The sequence below is a fragment of the Bufo bufo genome, chromosome 11 (genome assembly GCF_905171765.1).
Source record: "Bufo bufo chromosome 11, aBufBuf1.1, whole genome shotgun sequence".
Lineage (NCBI taxonomy): Eukaryota > Metazoa > Chordata > Amphibia > Anura > Bufonidae > Bufo > Bufo bufo.
Genome location: NC_053399.1, coordinates 69,657,198 through 69,679,385, shown reverse-complemented (window position 1 = coordinate 69,679,385; position 22,188 = coordinate 69,657,198). Strand labels below are relative to the sequence as shown.

General features: G+C 40.4%; 1 protein-coding gene and 1 long non-coding RNA gene across 7 annotated transcripts in view; one reads left to right on the top strand and one right to left on the bottom strand.

Moving 5' to 3' along the window:
* PLEKHG3 (pleckstrin homology and RhoGEF domain containing G3) overlaps positions 1-17,422 on the top strand; it is a 156,829-nt gene extending 139,407 nt beyond the window's left edge. For 5 of the 6 annotated variants that reach the window (XM_040410901.1, XM_040410899.1, XM_040410898.1 and 2 more), the window contains exons 16-18: positions 4,418-4,531; positions 11,062-12,475; positions 14,935-17,422. In XM_040410901.1, coding sequence (XP_040266835.1) covers positions 4,418-4,531; positions 11,062-12,475; positions 14,935-15,779 — 2,373 coding nt within the window. In that variant the 3' untranslated portion in view covers positions 15,780-17,422. The remainder of the gene's footprint in view (positions 1-4,417; positions 4,532-11,061; positions 12,476-14,934) is intronic. The other variant, XR_005774707.1, reaches the window with a different exon arrangement.
* Positions 17,423-17,694: 272 nt separating this feature from the next.
* Positions 17,695-22,188, bottom strand: part of LOC120981397 — a 32,102-nt gene continuing 27,608 nt past the window's right edge. Inside the window, exon 5 of the long non-coding RNA XR_005774708.1 lies at positions 17,695-17,879. This is a non-coding gene — a long non-coding RNA (uncharacterized LOC120981397). The remainder of the gene's footprint in view (positions 17,880-22,188) is intronic.

Genomic DNA, 22,188 nt, shown 5'->3' with positions numbered 1-22,188 from the left:
CCGCATGGGGTCTCGGGGTCTCGACACTGAGATAGCCATCATTAAGTCCAAGCTAGTCATGAGAGCGGTCTTATAACTGACTGACAGCTATCTGCAAATGCATTTGTACAAATATAGCTCTCAATCATTGAATAGGAATTCCTCCATTACTCCTAAGCCCAGAAAGAGCAGAGATTTAAATGAGTAAGGCTGGGGCTGCACAAGTGTCACGTGACATGAAGATTGCAATGTCACATTCTGAGTAGTGCCCCAGTAAATGGATGGCTGCTATGGCAGTAGGAAACCAAGCAAAGCCCATCAGGCCTGCCATGGTTATATACCTGCCATGGTTGCCATGTGTGTATATATAGTTCAGTACACCCATGGTCAGGCAGGAACACACAGCATCATAAATCATTGTGGTGCTATAAGTTCACATTAGAAGAGCAGTCCGGGAGATACAGTTGTCACACGGAGAATGTTTCATGGACTTTTAAGATGCTTTTGTGAAATTGACCTAATAGGTCTCCGTCAGGGAGCCCAACATCTTACTGAACACAGTAGCATGCTGTTTTGGCCTGTTTTTTTTTTTTTTTATGGAATCTGTGACAGAGGCTTCGAATAGAGCCCTCCAACACAGACGTGAACATAGCATAACCAAAATCTATATTCATGAAAACCCAGCCTAAGGCGTCTTTCAGACCTCAGTGAATAGCGGACATATGCTGTCTAAGGATTTCACAAGCTCAGAATTTAGAGTTTGATTTCTATACCAAGTAAAGTATCACTGTTCTGTATACCAGATCTATATACAACGCAAAAAAAACCACACAAATAATAAATTCCGTCTCACCTCTGCAGCTTCCATGATCCCTGTGCTACATATTCACAGATATACACTACACATTGCATTACATATACATGGCTCTACATATACACAGGTATACACTATACATGGCACTACATATACACAGGTATACACTATACATGGCGCTACATATACACAGCTATACACTATACATGGTGCTACATATACACAGGTATACACTATAAATGGCGCTACATATTCACAGATATACACTACACATTGCATTACATATACACTATACATGGCGCTACATATACACAGGTATACACTATACATGGTGCTACATATACACGTATACACTATACATGGTGCTACATATACACAGGTATACACTATACATGGTGCTACATATACACAGGTATACACTATACATGGTGCTACATATACACAGGTATACACTATACATGGTGCTACATATACACAGGTATACACTATACATGGCGCTACATATTCACAGGTATACACTATACATGGCGCTACATATTCACAGGTATACACTATACATGGCGCTACATATTCACAGGTATACACTATACATGGCGCTACATATTCACAGGTATACACTATACATGGCGCTACATATTCACAGGTATACACTATACATGGCGCTACATATTCACAGGTATACACTATACATGGCGCTACATATACACAGGTATACACTATACATGACGCTACATATACACAGGTATACACTACACATTGCATTACATATACACTATACATGGCGCTACATATACACAGGTATACACTATACATGGCGCTACATATTCACAGGTATACACTACACATGGCTCTACATATACACAGGTATACACTATACATGACGCTACATATACACAGGTATACACTACACATTGCATTACATATACACTATACATGGCGCTACATATACACAGGTATACACTATACATGGCGCTACATATTCACAGGTATACACTATACATGGCGCTACATATTCACAGGTATACACTATACATGGCGCTACATATACACGTATACACTATACATGGTGCTACATATACACAGGTATACACTATACATGGTGCTACATATACACAGGTATACACTATACATGGTGCTACATATACACAGGTATACACTATACATGGTGCTTCATATACACAGGTATACACTATACATGGCGCTACATATACACAGGTATACACTATACATGGCGCTACATATACACAGCTATACACTATACATGGCGCTACATATTCACAGGTATACACTATACATGGCGCTACATATTCACAGGTATACACTATACATGGCGCTACATATTCACAGGTATACACTATACATGGCGCTACATATTCACAGGTATACACTATACATGGCGCTACATATTCACAGGTATACACTATACATGGCGCTACATATTCACAGGTATACACTATACATGGCGCTACATATTCACAGGTATACACTATACATGGCGCTACATATTCACAGGTATACACTACACATGGCTCTACATATACACAGGTATACACTATACATGACGCTACATATACACAGGTATACACTACACATTGCATTACATATACACTATACATGGCGCTACATATACACAGGTATACACTATACATGGCGCTACATATACACAGGTATACACTATACATGGCGCTACATATTCACAGGTATACACTATACATGGCGCTACATATTCACAGGTATACACTATACATGGCGCTACATATACACGTATACACTATACATGGTGCTACATATACACAGGTATACACTATACATGGTGCTACATATACACAGGTATACACTATACATGGTGCTACATATACACAGGTATACACTATACATGGTGCTTCATATACACAGGTATACACTATACATGGCGCTACATATACACAGGTATACACTATACATGGCGCTACATATACACAGCTATACACTATACATGGCTCTACATATTCACAGGTATACACTATACATGGCGCTACATATTCACAGGTATACACTATACATGGCGCTACATATTCACAGGTATACACTATACATGGCGCTACATATTCACAGGTATACACTATACATGGCGCTACATATTCACAGGTATACACTATACATGGCGCTACATATTCACAGGTATACACTATACATGGCGCTACATATTCACAGGTATACACTACACATGGCTCTACATATACACAGGTATACACTATACATGACGCTACATATACACAGGTATACACTACACATTGCATTACATATACACTATACATGGCGCTACATATACACAGGTATACACTATACATGGCGCTACATATTCACAGGTATACACTATACATGGCGCTACATATACACAGGTATACACTATACATGACGCTACATATACACAGGTATACACTACACATTGCATTACATATACACTATACATGGCGCTACATATTCACAGGTATACACTATACATGGCGCTACATATTCACAGGTATACACTACACATGGCTCTACATATACACAGGTATACACTATACATGACGCTACATATACACAGGTATACACTACACATTGCATTACATATACACTATACATGGCGCTACATATACACAGGTATACACTATACATGGCGCTACATATTCACAGGTATACACTATACATGGCGCTACATATTCACAGGTATACACTATACATGGTGCTACATATACACAGGTATACACTATACATGGTGCTACATATACACAGGTATACACTATACATGGTGCTACATATACACAGGTATACACTATACATGGCGCTACATATACACAGCTATACACTATACATGGCGCTACATATTCACAGGTATACTCTATACATGGCGCTACATATTCACAGGTATACACTATACATGGCGCTACATATTCACAGGTATACACTATACATGGCGCTACATATTCACAGGTATACACTATACATGGCGCTACATATTCACAGGTATACACTATACATGGCGCTACATATTCACAGGTATACACTATACATGGCGCTACATATTCACAGGTATACACTATACATGGCGCTACATATTCACAGGTATACACTACACATGGCTCTACATATACACAGGTATACACTATACATGACGCTACATATACACAGGTATACACTACACATTGCATTACATATACACTATACATGGCGCTACATATACACAGGTATACACTATACATGGCGCTACATATTCACAGGTATACACTATACATGGCGCTACATATTCACAGGTATACACTATACATGGCGCTACATATTCACAGTTATACACTATACATGGCTCTACATATACACAGGTATACACTATACATGGCGCTACATATACACAGGTATACACTATACATGGCTCTACATATACACAGGTATACACTATACACAGCGCTACATATACACAGGTATACACTATACATGGCGCTACATATATGACATGCTTTGAGAGAGTCGATCTGCTTCTTCTGCTGTGGTAGGCTCCTGGTTTTCAGTGGGGTGGGGGGTCTACGACTTGTCAGGTAAGGATACCCTATGCTATAGTTGACATTCATTCAAATTGTTTTATCTGTTTTTCTTTTCTCCTTTTAGAACACAAATTTTCTGCAGCATGATACATTAAAAGGATATAAGAGACAAAATAGTCACTCACCTGGGAACCCAGAAAAGAGAAGGAGTATTGAATTCACAGCATTTAACAAAGAGGTGAAAATATTTTATTCTGGGCCTGTACTACCTATTCATGTAATATGCAAAATAGCTTTTGCCACCAATAATGGCAGTCAAGAGTATTTTCTACAAAAACCGCTGGATGTCTCTTAAAGGGGTTGTCCGGGTTCAGAGCTGAACCTGGACATATCTCCATTTTCACCCAGGCAGCCCCCCTGACTTGAGCATCGGAGCAGTTAATGCTAAATCGAGCAGGGCAAAGGCATTTTTCGGTGACGAACCGGGCTCTCCATGGGGCTGCCAGGAAGCCCGGTGAAGTCACCGGCACTGATGGCCGGGCTTTAGCGCTGCCCTAGCCAGTAAAACAGCTAGGGCAGCACTAAAGCCCGCCCATCAGAGCCGGGGAAGTCACCAAACACGCTGCTGGGCGGCAGCCTCCGCCCGGCAGTGTGTGTTGTAAACAAAAGAGCCAGTGCCTTGCGCGATCCAGCGCAGGGCAAGGGAGCGAATTGGAGCATGAGATTCTCCGATGCTAGCATCAGGGGGGCTGCCTGGGTGAAAAAATGGGTATGTCCAGGTTCAGCTCTGAACCCGGACAACCCCTTTAACAGAGCTGCTCAGTTATTTTGTCATGCATTCGTTTTTTCCTTTTTCAGCTCATTTTTTTTATTTTATTTGTATTTTATTCTGCTTTTAGTTATTTAATTTTTTATTTATTTGTTATATTTTTGTATTTGTTTAGTGGCTTTTTCCTTCTAATAGATTTTTTTTTTCATCATTATTGAGGTTAGCATATATTACATTTGTATTGTATATCTGTAACAACTGCCTGAGCGCACTCTTCATCAAGCATGCTAGAAGTGAGATGTTAGACGCATGCATGTTTATTCAGCAGTCAGAGAAAATTACAACTGTAACACTATCTGATGTGTACTTAAAGAGGACCTTTCACCGATTCTTACCCTATGAACTAACTATACAGACATGTGGAGCGGCGCCCGGGGATCTCCCTGCACTTACTATTATCCCCGGGCGCCGCTCCATTCTCCTGCTATGCCCTCCGGTATCTCCGTTCCCTAAGTTATGGTAGGCGGAGTCTGCCCTTGTTCTTCTGTAGCGCTGGCCAATCGCATTGCAGAGCTCACAGCCTGGGAGAAAATAACCTCCCAGGCTGTGAGCTCTGCGCTGCGATTGGCCAGCGCTAGAGCAGAACAAGGGCAGACTCCGCCTACCATAACTTAGGGACTGGAATCTCCGCCTACTATAACTTAGTGAGCGGAGATACCGGAGGACATAGCAGGAGAACGGAGCGGCGCCCAGGGATAATAGTAAGTGCAGTGAGATCCCCGGGTGCCGCTCCACATATATGTACAGGGAGTGCAGAATTATTAGGCAAGTTGTATTTTTGAGGATTAATTTTATTATTGAACAACAACCATGTTCTCAATGAACCCAAAAAACTCATTAATATCAAAGCTGAATATTTTTGGAAGTAGTTTTTAGTTTGTTTTTAGATTTACCTATTTTAGGGGGATATCTGTGTGTGCAGGTGACTATTACTGTGCATAATTATTTGGCATCTTAACAAAAAACAAATATATACCCATTTTAATTATTTATTTTTACCAGTGAAACCAATATAACATCTCAACATTCACAAATATACATTTCTGACATTCAAAAACAAAACAAAAAAAAATCAGTGACCAATATAGCCACCTTTCTTTGCAAGGACACTCAAAAGCCTGCCATCCATGGATTCTGTCAGTGTTTTGATCTGTTCACCATCAACATTGCGTGCAGCAGCAACCACAGCCTCCCAGACACTGTTCAGAGAGGTGTACTGTTTTCCCTCCTTGTAAATCTCACATTTGATGATGGACCACAGGTTCTCAATGGGGTTAAGATCAGGTGAACAAGGAGGCCATGTCATTAGATTTTCTTCTTTTATACCCTTTCTTGCCAGCCACGCTGTGGAGTACTTGGACGCGTGTGATGGAGCATTGTCCTGCATGAAAATCATGTTTTTCTTGAAGGATGCAGACTTCTTCCTGTACCACTGCTTGAAGAAGGTGTCTTCCAGAAACTGGCAGTAGGACTGGGAGTTGAGCTTGACTCCATCCTCAACCCGAAAAGGCCCCACAAGCTCATCTTTGATGATACCAGCCCAAACCAGTACTCCACCTCCACCTTGCTGGCGTCTGAGTCGGACTGGAGCTCTCTGCCCTTTACCAATCCAGCCACGGGCCCATCCATCTGGCCCATCAAGACTCACTCATATTTCATCAGTCCATAAAACCTTAGAAAAATCAGTCTTGAGATATTTCTTGGCCCAGTCTTGACGTTTCAGCTTGTGTGTCTTGTTCAGTGGTGGTCGTCTTTCAGCCTTTCTTACCTTGGCCATGTCTCTGAGTATTGCACACCTTGTGCTTTTGGGCACTCCAGTGATGTTGCAGCTCTGAAATATGGCCAAACTGGTGGCAAGTGGCATCTTGGCAGCTGCACGCTTGACTTTTCTCAGTTCATGGGCAGTTATTTTGCGCCTTGGTTTTTCCACACGCTTCTTGCGACCCTGTTGACTATTTTGAATGAAACGCTTGATTGTTCGATGATCACGCTTCAGAAGCTTTGCAATTTTAAGAGTGCTGCATCCCTCTGCAAGATATCTCACTATTTTTGACTTTTCTGAGCCTGTCAAGTCCTTCTTTTGACCCATTTTGCCAAAGGAAAGGAAGTTGCCTAATAATTATGCACACCTAATATAGGGTGTTGATGTCATTAGACCACACCCCTTCTCATTACAGAGATGCACATCACCTAATATGCTTAATTGGTAGTAGGCTTTCGAGCCTATACAGCTTGGAGTAAGACAACATGCATAAAGAGGATGATGTGGTCAAAATACTCATTTGCCTAATAATTCTGCACGCAGTGTATAGTTAGTTCATAGTGTAAGAATCGCTGAAAGGTCCTCTTTAATACAAAACCTAATACAAAAGCAGATTTTATAATTACACTTTCCAGGACGTCCTTCATGACAGAACACATGGAGAATGTCCTTTATACCTCTAAAGGGACAGGAAGCACAGAGAGGTTAAAAGCCCACCACCACCACCAATGCCTGTGTTCTTTTTGTCACCTTAACAGGTTCTCTGTTATGAGAAAAATTTAGACACTCTTATTTCCACAGTCCGTCAAACAATGAATATTGAAGAGGTGGCTTAGCCTCGTTCTATTCAGGACAAAATGTTTGGGGGACTTAAAGCAAGAAGAAAGTCTCTCTTTTCTGTTAATGAAAATTTAAAGTCCCTCATTTTTGAGGAATGGGGGGGCGGAGTGGAAAAAAGGCTGTATATATCTCGTGAATTTAAAAACCATTTAGCCTTTAATGCTGAAGATACAAAACTATGGTTAGAGACCCCAAAAATAGACGTACCCATTGCAAAAGTAATACAAAAAAAACCTTGACCTTTTGAAGATTCCTCGCAGTTAAAAGATGCTATGGATAGAAAAATTTAAATTAAAGCTGACAGTCTGCAGTTAAAGCACATCTTGTTCGTTTCATTTCAAATCCATTGTGGTTGTGTATAGAGCCAAAAATGTTAGAATTGTGTCGATGTCCCAATATTTTTGGACCTGACTGTAGTTCCCAGAACAGATCTTCCCCATTCAGGATCACGGCCCATTCTACCCGATCAGTGTCGGTTTCTTGGGCAGAAAGAGCTAACGCTTCGTTGGAACAAATTTGCAGGGCAGCTACCTGGTCTAGTTTTCAAACCTTTTTGTAGGCATTATAGATTAGACCTCTCTTCTTATACAGACCTTGCCTTTAGACGTAAAGTCTTAAAGGCAGTAGTCCCTCCCTAAAATAGTTATCTGGTAATGCTCCATGTGTGCTGTTATGGAGGATGTCCTGGAAAACATAAATTAGTCTTACCAGTAAATAGCTTTCCAGGAGTCCGACATGACAGCACCCTTATTTCCCCCCTTAATTTTTGCAGATGACACTAAACTATGTAAAGTAATTGACACGGAAGAGGACAGTATAACTGGTAAAACACTGGGCAACACTGATATGGAAAAGGACCTAGGAATTTTAGTGAACTGCAAACTAAGCTGTAGAAACCAGTGTTAGGCAGCTGCTGCCAAGGCCAATAAGATAATATGTTGCATCAAAAGGGGCATAATAACTGAAATGGGGTGGGGCAACTACAGTACCCTGAAAAATTATCAACATTAGGGTTATTCCCTTTAGAAAAAAGACAACTGAGGGGAGATCTAATTACTATGTATAAATACAGTCGCAAGAAAAAGTATGTGAACCCTTTGGAATGATATGGATTTCTGCACAAATTGGTCATAAAATGTGATCTGATCTTCATCTAAGTCACAACAATAGACAATCACAGTCTGCTTAAACTAATAACACACAAAGAATTAATTGTTACCATGTTTTTATTGAACACACCATGTAAACATTCACAGTGCAGGTGGAAAAAGTATGTGAACCCCTAGACTAATGACATCCCCAAGAGCTAATTGGAGTGAAGTGTCAGCCAACTGGAGTCCAATCAATGAGATGAGATTGGAGGTGTTGGTTACAGCTGCCCTGCCCTATAAAAAACACACACCAGTTCTGGGTTTGCTTTTCACAAGAAGTATTGCCTGATATGAATGATGCCTCGCACAAAAGAGCTCTCAGCAGACCTACGATTTAAGAATTGTTGACTTGCATAAAGCTGGAAAGGGTTATAAAAGTATCTCCAAAAGCCTTGCTGTTCATCAGTCCACAAATTGTCTATAAATGGAGAAAGTTCAGCACTGCTGCTACTCTCCCTAAGAGTGGCCGTCCTGTAAAGATGACTGCAAGAGCACAGCGCAGACTGCTCAATGAGGTGAAGAAGAATCCTAGAGTGTCAGCTAAAGACTTACAAAAGTCTCTGGCATATGCTAACATCCCTGTTAGCGAATCTACGATACGTAAAACACTAAACAAGAATGGATTTCATGGGAGGATACCACAGAGGAAGCCACTGCTGTCCAAAAAAAACATTGCTCTACGTTTACAGTTTGCACAAGAGCACCTGGATGTTCCACAGCAGTACTGGCAAAATATTCTGTGGACAGATGAAACCAAAGTTGAGTTGTTTGGAAGAAACACACAACACTATGCGTGGAGAAAAAGAGGCACAGAACACCAACATCAAAACCTCATCCCAACTGTGAAGTATGGTGGTGTGGGCATCATGGTTTGGGGCTGCTTTGCTGCGTCAGGGTCTGGACGGATTTCTATCATCGAAAGAAAAATGAATTCCCAAGTTTATCAAGATATTTTGCAGAAGAACTTAAGGTGACCTGTCCACCAGCTGAAGCTCAACAGAAGATGGGTGTTGCAACAGGACAACGACCCAAAGCATAGAAGTAAATCAACAACAGAATGGCTTAAACAGAAGAAAATACGCCGTCTGGAGTGGCCCAGTCAGAGTCCTGACCTCAACCTGATTGAGATGCTGTTGCATGACCTCAAGAAAGCGATTCACACCAGACATCCCAAAAATATTACTGAACTGAAACAGTTCTGTAAAGAGGAATGGTCAAGAATTACTCCTGACTATTGTGCACGTCTGATCTGCAACTACAGGAGACGTTTGGTTGAAGTTATTGCTGCCAAAGGAGGTTCAACCAGTTAATAAATCCAAGGGTTCACATACTTTTTCCACCTGCACTGTTAATGTTTACATGGTGTGTTCAATTAAAACATGGTAACATTTAATTCTTTGTGTGTTATTATGTTAAGCAGACTGTGATAGTCTATTGTTGTGACTTAGTTGAAGAACATATCAAATTTTATGACCAATTTGTGCAGAAATCCATATCGATCCAAAGGGTCACATACTTTTTCTTGCAACTGTATCTCAGGGGGCAGTACAGAGATCTCTCCCATCATCTATTTATTCCCGTGACTGTGACGGGGGACATCCTCTGCGTCTGGAGGAAAGAAGGTTTGTACACAAACCTAGAAAAGGATTCTTTACGGTAAGAGCAGTGAGACTATGGAACTCTCTGCCTGAGGAGGTGGTGATGATGAGTTCAATAAAAGAGTTCAAGAGGGCCCTGGATGTATTTCTGGAGTGTAATAATATTACAGGCTATAGCTACTAGAGAGGGGTCGTTGATCCAGGGAGTTATTCTGATTGCCTGGTTGGAGTCAGAAAGAAATTTTTTGGAGTGGGAAAAATTGGCTTCTACCTCAGTTTTTTTTTTTTTTGCCTTCCTCTGGATCAACTTGCAGGATAACCAGCCGAACTGGGTGGAGAAATGTCTTTTTTTCGGCCTTATATACTATGTTATTGTAGATATGTATATATTGTTTACTTGAGTATCGGTTTCTTACATGTATTGTTACTTGACCGGTGCGATGATTTACAACACTGGCATTGAAGGGGTTTTTAACCTCTCTGTGCTTCCTGTCCCTTTAGAGGTATAAAGGACATCCTCCATGTGTGCTGTCATGTCCTGGAAAGGTATTTACTGGTAAGACTAAATTATGTTTATTATTTTTTTAGATATTGGAAGAAATGGAAAACAGTAATTCAGAACCAGAAGAGGTTTACATTGCTGGCATGAACAGTACATCTGGTATTGCTCTAGAAACAACTATAGCAACTACTGACAACCAGACAATTGAAGAAGAAGCAGAAAGATATTCTAATGACTCTAAGCCTCTGGAAAATAGTAATGTGGAAAATGCTGACGATATGAAAACTTTTAGCAGTGAGGAGGATGAAGAGGAAACCAACATCCATGAATCATCTCGCATCCTGCCTCCATCTGTGTTGGATCAAGCCAGTGTAATTGCTGAGAGATTCAGTAATAATCTCTCGAGGAGAAGCAGCTTGGCCTTGGAGGATGGAAAAGTCATTGGTTATATTACTCCAAGGCTTTTGAGCAGAAGTAGCAGTTTGATGAACCTAGATAACACAGATAAAAGTCTATATCAGGTTGAATCCTCTGATTTTCTAAAATCTCATCAGGCTGTTTTGACCAATGGTGAAAAGGCTAATGCAGAGTGTTCACTCAGTAAAGTTTATTCTGTCGAAAATGTGTTTGAAGAAAAAGACCAACTCCTTGGCAAACAAAGAGAGTCCGTTCTCTCCTTCCAAGACAGACAACTTATTGACAAGATAAAAACGTATTATGACAAGGCTGAACATCAGGATGCCGCTTTTAGCATAAAACGCAGAGAAAGCTTAACATACATTCCTACTGGAGTAGTAAAAAACTCTATATTTAAGATTAACAGTCTTCCTAGATATAACAATCCGAGTTTTACAAGACAGAGAAGTGAAATGCGTTCCAGTGGTAGTGCTGTAGATGAGTCCACATTTGTACAAAAAGAGAGCACGGACTGTTCAGTTCTACACACCCAACCTTCTGGTACATCTTCTGAGAGCAATGTTCAAGAGATGCAACTTCCAACTTCTGATGAAGTTTTCACATGTTCAACAGAAATGATTAAACTGTGGGAAGAAATTGAAAAAGAAAAAAGTAAAAGCACAGACGACGGCTTTATAAGCCTTCCTGAAAAACCTAGAATATCCATAGAAAACCCAGTGGATCCTCTTGAACCTCTCATAATACTTGAGGAAGGTGATTTTGGTAGTATTAATGAAAAATACCAGAATCGTATAATGGATAATTCCTCTCCGGGTCAGCTAAGTCCATGCAATAATGTAAGCTTTGAAGATCAGGACTGTAAGACCCCTATCGATGATCATCCCACATTTATGCAGCTTGCCAGCTATATGGATGTAAACTTGTCAGACAACATGAAAAGCCGAGTCTATCAACTAGCCAGGCAATATAGCCAAAGGATTAAATGCAATAAACCAGGTCCTTACAGACGTATTAGGGATTTAGAAGATGATATGCGGAGGGGCAACTTACCTTCAGTAATGGAGGAAAAGCATGAAGAAAAATGTAAGTATGGGTGGGTTTGTGTCCATTTCACAAGCACAATTTGTAATTTACTTTTAAATTAAACCTATGGGTTTTACTCAGTATTTAGGTATACTGTATATTAAGTAGCTTATCAGACTGCCTGTATGTCATTCCTGGCTCCAATCTAAGAATTCACTATAGTTGTCTGTAACTAACTGGTATAGTTACCTACTAGCAACAGTTTTGTCTAAATGGACAGTAAACCGTTGACAATCCAAACGTTAGGTGGAAATAAGAATAAAGAAGCACATACAGTGTGACCACAAGATAAAAATTCACAATCTTTTGTGGAAGTTACAACAATAATAAAATTGTTAAAAAACAAGAGGAGACGATACACACATACAGGTCAGCAAACCGTATTATAGAATGAGAATGTATACGGTCAAAGTCTGACCCTGTTAGGGCAATGTAGTAAACAATCAGTTATACCAGAACACAACAGCTACCGCAGATCCAATGCGTTTCACTCTCTGCTTCCTCGAGGCCCTCCTCCTCCGAGTAGATGATTGATATGAGGCATTGCTGGTAAGATGGATGCCAATATTAGGTAAACATAGGTGGTCCTATGACAATGATCAGACTATAGCGGTCTGGTCCGTGTATTATGTTATTATTGGTTGGCTTGTGGTTATATAATAGGAGTGGACGGGGAAGTTATTGTTCCCCTAAAGAAGTCAACAGTGAAATGCACTGGGCCTGCATCATGCCGTCATTATCTACTCACTCTGTCCACCTGACAGGGTCATATTTTTTGACTGGATACATTTGTACTTTGTATGATTGTTTATTACCAATTATCCTGACCACACTGTCAGTTTTGCGGTTTGTATATTGTCTTCACCTTATTTTTTTAATGTTTTTTATTATAGTGGATTTTTGTATATATCCGGTGGCACATACCATATTACTGTATGCATGTGCCCACACTATAGGTTATTACTTAAGTGGATATGTTAAATGGTTTGCAATTGCTGCATATTTACAGTTCATTTATGGCCCAGCATCTATACAAAGTGTGCTCCAGTGATTTGCGCTGCATTTTTTTTAAAATTATTTTACAAGGCATTGTACAGTAATCTTGGCAGTACTATTTCACTGCTGTATGGTAGCCTGACTTAAGTTTTTAAAGAGGACCTGTCCCCACCAAATGCAGTGCCATCTGCAGAAAGCCGGAGGAGCTGAGCAGATTGTTATATATTTTTGTGGAAAAAGATTCATTAAAACATGTAGTTTATACATTTTATATCACTGCTCTTTTTCACTTTAGCTGTATACGGGGGAGGTGTTATCACTGTATTGTCAGACTGTATGTGTACAGAGAGATCTGTCACTGATAGCTGGTCATGTTGGTGGTCTTAAAGGGATATTCATTTCCGCTGGCCCCCAATATAGTGAATGGGGCCTGACAGAATGCCAGCAGTGCCCGGCAAGGACAGATCCGACAGGCTGTTCCCGGCAGCCTGCCGGATCTGTTTTGCACGAGTGACAAACAAGCCTAAAACTGTCTTTAAAATGAACATAAACGCAGATGACAACTAATGTGACTGCACCAAGATTTGGCATAAATTGTGCCATAATTTGGCGCATCTAGGTTCAGAGGAATTTTCTCCAACTACCTCGACAAGGGAGTACAGCGTAAGAGAAAAGGGTGTGGCTTCATGGGGAAGAGGCATGGCCACTATGCAACATTTTACTCCACAATTTTGATGTGAAATTTTGCCTTGGGGCTCGTTCAGACGTCCGTAAGTGTTTTTTGCAGTCCGCAAATTTCTAAACGCACAGGGCCAGCACTATATAGAAATATCGATTTCAGACAAGAATAGGACATGCTCTATTTTATTTGCAGGCCGCGGAACTGAACTACAGACACTGTGTGCTGTCTGCATCTTTTTCGGCCCTATTGAAATGAATGGGCCGGCACCCGTTCCACAAAATTGCGGAACAGATGCGGACTCATACATACGGCTGTTTGAATGAACTCTTAAACGAAGGCAACCGATAGTTGATTTAGTTAGAGAAAAGTGTCTAGCCAACAATCAAATTTATCATCCAACCAGTGTGATAAATTTGGTGCAAGTCTAGACAGCCGGTTTAAGTTTATGTTTAGTCTAAAGCAGGGATCGGCAACCTTCGGCACTCCAGCTGCTGGGAAACTATAACTCCCAGAAAGCACACTTGCTTGGCTGTTCTGTAGAAGTGAAAGGAGGATTCTGGGAGTTGTAGTTTCAGAACAGCTGGAGTGCCGGAGATTGCTGATCCCTGGTCTAAAGGATAAGTAAATTTGTCCAGGGGTATCAAGCTGGGTATCATTTAGACATTTTAGCTGGAGATGTTACTTCATTGAGTGTTCCGATTTAAGTCATTGAATTCTAGACCCCACTTTATAAATCTGTTGTTTTTAAAGTAATTTCTTTAAATCCTTGTTTTTATTTTAGATAAACTGAGGACTGAATCTTCTTTTCCTGTGTATAATCACACTATTTCAGAAGAACACAGCCCCACAACTCCAACACCCACCTCACAACGTGAAAAATCTCCTAAGCGACTGTCCTTCAATTCTGCTGATATTCCAGATATATCTTCCCCAATAAAGTTTGATTGTATTAGCCCCTTGAGTCCAGTCAAAACCGAAAAATTCGACTGGCCAGATGTGAGAGAACTGAGATCTAGATACGCAAGTACAGCTGGGTCCAGCAAAAAGCTTCCCGTTAACAGAAGCCAGTCTGCACCAGATAAATTGAGAGATCACAATGTGGAAAGTATGCCAGAAGCTCAAGACAAAAAGAACATAAAACCTTCAGAGTACAGTATGAATGGTGTGTCAGAGGAAACAAATCTCTTTGATAAAATATACATTCAAAGACCAAACGTAAGTACTGAAGCACTGCACAATGGGAACTCTGGCCAAACCAAAGATGACTGTTACTATATCAGTGCAGAAGCAACGCTAGAAAATAATAAAAAAGTAATAATAATGGAAAAGATCCCTGTTGCTTGTGATGTCGATGACACTTATGTACACATCCGATCCCCTACCACCAGAGAAAAGATTTCCATAAAAGCTGTGATAGAAAGATGCAAAGCTTATCAGGATTCTGAAGAATATAAAACGAGGGAAGATCTCTTCAACTCAGACGCTTCCACAGTAATTGCACAAGACCAATCAAAACCAAAAGTCTTAACCACTGGTGATATTGCTCAACAAAACAGAGTCAAAAACTTACGAGAGAAATTCCAGACCTTGAATTCAAACGTCAGCAAACACTCTGAAATGATTTAGCGTTTGATAAGCTGCAGAATTTCTGTACATAGATTAAGGAAGAGATGGACAAGGTATCTTCATTTCTTTATGATTTACTACAGAAGTATACTCCAAAATTATTATTTATTGAAGGACTCACACATTTTAATGATAGAACGAGCATCTCTGTATATAGTGTATTTTAATCCGATGTATTATTCTATGCTCCTTGTGTATATCATTGTCATTATTTACATTAAATATTATATACAGCGTATAAAGAGTAGTAAATAACCTGTTGAAATCTGACTACTGCCTAGCACGTTAACTGAAAATGTCTTATGGTATATATTTATAAATGTTATATGAAGAAACACTTGACAAGGGTCCAGGGGTACATAATAGCGTAAAAGCTATATAACTGTAGGTAAAAGATGAATCAAAGCACAATAGAAATCATAATGGAAAATGAATGGTAATCAGGGGTGCACCACCATTGAGGCCAGGTGAGGCGATCTCCTCAGGCAGCACCAGGTAGGGGCAAGAGAGGGGCAGCTGAAGGGCCATAGGCTGAAGGGAAGGGGTTAGGTTAAGAAACTTGCATTGGGAAGGGGGTGGGGGCGCCGTTTATTACCCCTGATGGTTTCTTTCGGCGAATTCTAACCTCTCGAAACAGAACTTTTATGTAAGTTGCAATTCCACTGTGTCAAATCTTCACCCAACATCAGCCATTCAGGTACTGTTTTTTGGCACAACCCTCCTATATTAGCCAGTGTAGCCTTATGCTATTTGTAAAGTAAAGAAGCAGCTAGAAGCACCTCGTGCAGAAAGCTATATACTTCTAGATATATTTCACTTTCTTACTGAAACCTGACAAATTTCATTTTTTTAGTGTTATTTTTTTTTCCTTTTGTGTGGTGCTTGTAGAACCAAGCCTGAACCAACTATTTCCTTGGACTTCTATGCCCCAAAAATTGAAATTAGATTGTGTGAGAATGTCATGGTGCCCCTATAAAACTTATGTGGGAGAAAATGCTGCACTGTTTCAGTACAAGAAATAGGGTGCATGGTAGGTGGTGCCATTATGCCCATCCCTGTCATTGAGTGTAGATATGGATACTGGCCTACAATTTGTTAGTTGCTCCATTATTCTAAGGTTGACCCTAGTAACAATTGCAAGATGATTGTTCTCACAATTTATTCCAGCTGTAGCCACCTTCTTATACTGCTGCCACTTTATAACGTAGAGCAAACTTGGTCTTTTAAATGATCATTTTAGTGCACAGAATGCTTGTACCACTCAAGCAAAGGAGCAGGTGATGTGTCATAGAAAGAGGCTTGCTCTATGCGAGAGACAACACTTTCCAAGAATGTGTGAAGAGGTTCCTCTCAGCAGAGGTGGCTGAAGATCACGGCATCAATAAACCTGCCCTTTTACTAATCTAAGCTGGGTACCAGCGTGGAAAATGATAAGCTAGACAGACTTGGGTTGTGCTGAAGATGAGGCTGATTGTGGACTTTGTGTTATTATCATTTCTGGCTTTTAGGGTGCTCAAACTACTAGTGGCAAGGCTAAAGGGTGTATTAGGGCTCTTTCACTCGAGCAAGACCCTTGCGGGAATTGCACTCCGTGTGAGAGAGGGATCATGTGGCATTATCATGATTGATAATGCTGTGTGTGTCTGCCTGATCTTTCTGTAACAGAATCATGCTGGCAGCTTAATGTCACAGAAAGGACAGTTATCAATCGTGATAATGCCATGCGGTTCTGTAGTCCACACTGCTCGATCTCTCTCTCTCTCACACACAGAGCATGATTCCTGCAAGAGAGCCCTTAGACTGGCAGATGATCGCTAACGAGCATTCCTATGAATGCTCATTAGCGGTCATCTGGCAGTTAAAATACTGCCTCAAAATGCCCGATGAATGAGCAAATGCTCGTTCGTAAAAAAAATTTAAAGTATGCCTCAAAATCCAATGGTGTCAGCGGCAGATCGCGCTGTGTAATAGCGATCTATCGCTGGAACACCTCTGTCCTGCATGGGGGCGAGCGATGGCATAGCGATTGCTTTTCCCCATGCCATGGAGGACATTGTGGTATACTCTGCTACCTAACGATTGCCTGGACGGAAAGCTACCCTGTCAGTATGTGAGCATATATCTGTGCATGGTGCCATGCAGACACACATGGGAGCAACTGCCTTTCCCATTCACATCATCATTAAAACATAGCCAGTGGCCAAAACAAATATCTCACCTTGCCTTTCTTTTTGGTATGGGTACTGGTAGCACTGATGCTAGGCAGTAAAAGTATTTTTTTTAATGTGTATAGCTTATAAAATATCTATATACGTTACTAAGGCACACTGAGTATATGGGTGTCCACTTGGAAATTAAGATTTCATGTAGAATAATGCATCTGGACAATCATTTATATTCATAGGTCCTAGGGCAGTGATGGCTAACCTCCGGCGCTCCAGCTGTGGTGAAACTATGACTCCCAGCATTCTCCATTCATTTCTATGGCGTTCTGAAAACAGCCAAGCAGGTGTGCATCTTGGGAGTTGTAGTTTTACCACGGCGGGAGTTCTGGAGGTTAGCCATCACAGTTCTAGGGTTAGTACTAGGGATGTGCAAATTGAATTCCACAAAGTTGACTTCGATTTAAATTTCAGGGCAATTGGATTTGCCGCGAAGCTGAATTTCCTTGTGCTTTGAAGTAGCAAATCGATTTAACCTGAAATAGTGTAAAAAATTAAATATATATATATTTGCCTCATCCATTTGCTCGCAATGTTCCGCCTGCCGCCATCTTGCTTGAAGAGCTCGGCCGAAATCCCGTGTATGGTGACGTATGATGTCGCCACGTGAGACTTCACACCAGACCTTCAAGTAAGATGGTGACGACCGGCATGAACAAATAGATCTGTGTTTGTTTGGTTTTTTAGATTTTACACACTTTTATGAATATCAGATGCCACGATTATGTATGAACGTGACATCTGAGGGGCACAGTGACGAGTGAGCTGTGCTCACGAGCTCTCTGTCATTGCACCCACTACTTACAAAAAAGAAATGCGCTTCGTGACAACGTAATTAGTGAAGTTTTGTAAAATTTGATTTGGCTGCTTTGCCAAATTTTACAAAACTTCACTCGTCTCTAGTTAGTACTACTGGGAGAATTACTAGAGAAGGATCTGGGTGTACTTGTATATTATAAAAATGGCATGTGATGTCGGCTGCTTTATAGACTACTTTTGTGTATTGAGAGGCATGGCCATAAAAAAACCTCTTCAAACAGGAGAGGATTTTACATGTTTTCAAAATGCACACAATAAAATAATCTTGTCTGTACCCAACCTTACGAGTGTTTTTTTTTTTCTCCCTCTGTCTGGATTGATCAGCACATGCAAACTAAAATTTCAGATCCCCTCTTTTTCCTTTCATTTACATCCTTTCCCCTGGTTAAACTTGCAGACGTGTTTATTTTTTCAGCTATATGATGCAAGTATAGAAATGAGAAAAGAAGCAGCAATCCGTTCTTCCTCTTGGATGCCACCAGCCATTCTGACGGGATGTTTTGCCTCTAACAGTATGCTGGGAATCATCCATTTGAGCTCAGTGCTCTCTCAGCTGATCAGGTTTTTTGCATTTTAGTATTATCCACCTATATAAGTATTATCCATCTGTATCCACCTTAGGCCTTTTTCACACTTTGTCTATCTGTCTGAACAAATCACGTGACTGTATGATATTGAAGACTGGGGTGAACAGGTATAGATGAGGGGGTAGGAGGGGATGCCAGGGATTGCACTTTTTTAGTGCTACTTCCGCCTGTTAATACATCAGGAAGCGATAATGCAAATTCCTACTTTTGACAACAAAAATAACATAGTCATGGAAAAGCTATGTAAAAGCGTTTGGGTTTATTTTACCATTTAATTTCCACAGATAAATTGCACTTATTCAGCCAGTATTTCTGTAGGCAAGAGTTTATTTACACTGCAGTGTTTATTCCAACTGGAAAGCTTGCATTGTAGGCTGTATATGCCAGATTTACCCATATTATTCCCATTCATTCAACTCATGTCAAAAGCGTGTCCCTTTGGCATGCTTCGAACCAGTATACTTATTTTTTTCAACTGTAGTCTACTATCCTATTTTATACAAAAGTATCCAGTCAAAAAAATAACATAACTATGTCAGCTGAATACCTCTCACTATTTGAACCTGCTTAAAATGTATACACTTTGCCTGAGTATCAAGGATCTTGCTCTTGTTAATTTCTGGAAATGTTCCATCTGCAGCTCTAGATTTTACATGGATGGCTTTCTGCATTTTGCTAGCTGCCAGACCTGAATTGTGTTTGTTGTGTTGCATGAACTTCGTGATCCATAACCTGTTTCAAACAGCAGAGACCCACGGCTAATGACCGTAACCGGCAATAATGCCGATTGCGGCTATTAAAGCCTCAAGTGTGATCACTGCATCTAAAAAACCCATAAGTGCACACTTCCGGGCTTCTTACCAGCATCCTCTGCGGCTAATGAGGATGCCGGTAATTGAATTTAATACGCTTTGTCTCTCTGAAACCCAGGGTATTGGAGCTGCTATTCTTATTTTGGTCGGCAGGCCAACTAAGAAATGAGCAATTCTTTTTTTAAATCAGATAATTTTTATTAGATTTTTCCAAAAATTACAAAAAAGCAAAGGAAGACAGTCTGTACAGCATACATGCAACAGTTGATGACAAAAATACCATGGCATTACACGATCGGACAGATACTTACGTAAGTAACTATCACAAGTAACATAAACCATGGTACAAGAAGCACATAAAATCACGTATTCTAGTTACAAAGTATATCTGGTACAGAACCACATTTCCCATCCAAAAATGTATAAACAGGAAACCAACCCTCCCTACCCAACTAAAGCCCAGTACCCCCCCCCCCCCCTTCCCTACCCGAGCGATGGAGCGGATCCAAACTCCAAGATTGGACATCTTATTAACATGTCAAAGGGCACATCCATTGGTGTACACCTCCTGTCTGTGTATCAGACCTCTGCACACCCGACCTGCGTAGTACTACACACCTTCATACAGCATACATCCAGAGTAAAGTAGGATAGAGGAGATAGAGAGCCTACATAAACAAATACTGCGCCTCTTCCTACCCCATAGTCCAACTACGAGGAAAGGCTAAACCGGACACTGTGCCCTGCATTTCTCCCAGTTATCCCATATTTTGTCATACTTCCCAGCACAGTTTCTTTTAACATACACACTTTTCTCTAAGCGTAATATATCTGACATTCTATTGAGGAAACCTCCCCTAGTCGGAGACTGAGGTCTAAGCCAAAATCTAGCTATGAGTTTCCTAGCTTGAAATAGTAGACGCTGTACTCCCAAACGATGATGACGATTTTTGATGTCTAATATCCCGACCAAGAAATGAGCAATTCTGCTCTCATAATGGATCTTTATGAAACATGGTGGTAAAAAATTAAAATAATAGTGAGTCTTGTAGCCTCAAACAACAGCTACAAAACCATAAAAAAAGTAAAAAAAATTTTTTAAAAAATTGAGATCATTCCCCTTTCTGTAGAATAAAAAACTAAATACATAAATAACTAAATATAAACAGCATGGGTGTCACCACGTGAAATATTTTTCAAATACAGCGAATGGCGTAATGGAAAAAAGGGTCAAGATTCGCCATTTTTTCATCACTTCTCTTACCCAATTCCACACCATTTGGAATTTTTTCCCGCTTCCCACTACATTTATGACATGTTAAATTGTGGTATTAGAAAGTACAACTTGTCCTGCAAATAAAAAGCCCTCATATGGATATTTGAACAGAAAAATAAAAAAGGTATGGCTCATGGAAGATAGGGAAAAAAATGAAAATGCAAAAACGAAAAAATCTCCCGTATCCAAGGGGTTGCTATTGATGACCTATCCTCAGGATAGGTGATCAATATCAGATCGGCGCGAGCAGTGCGCACGTGCCTTCTCCGCTGCTGCTGTCTATGGCAAAGCAGCGGTGAGCAGGAAGAAAGAAGGGAAACAGCACGTGCACACAATGTCTCCTCATACAGCTGATCGGCGGGCGCGCCGGGTACTTGGAACCCCGCCAATCAGATATTGATGACCTATCCAGAGGATAGGTCATTAATATTAAAAGACCGGACAACCCCATTAACTTATGCAACCATCTAGTTGTGAGATAAAATTGATGCAGCGCCATAAATTACATTATATGATGTATTCCGGTAAATTTTGAATTATCAAAGTCTATACTATTGCTCTATGATCATCTGGCCTATATCCCTTTCCTATTTAATCTTACTTGTGTGCTCTAAACTTTCATTCATTCATTCACTTAATCTAATATATAATAGTGATATTATTCAAATATATTTCAACGGAAAAGACTTTGAT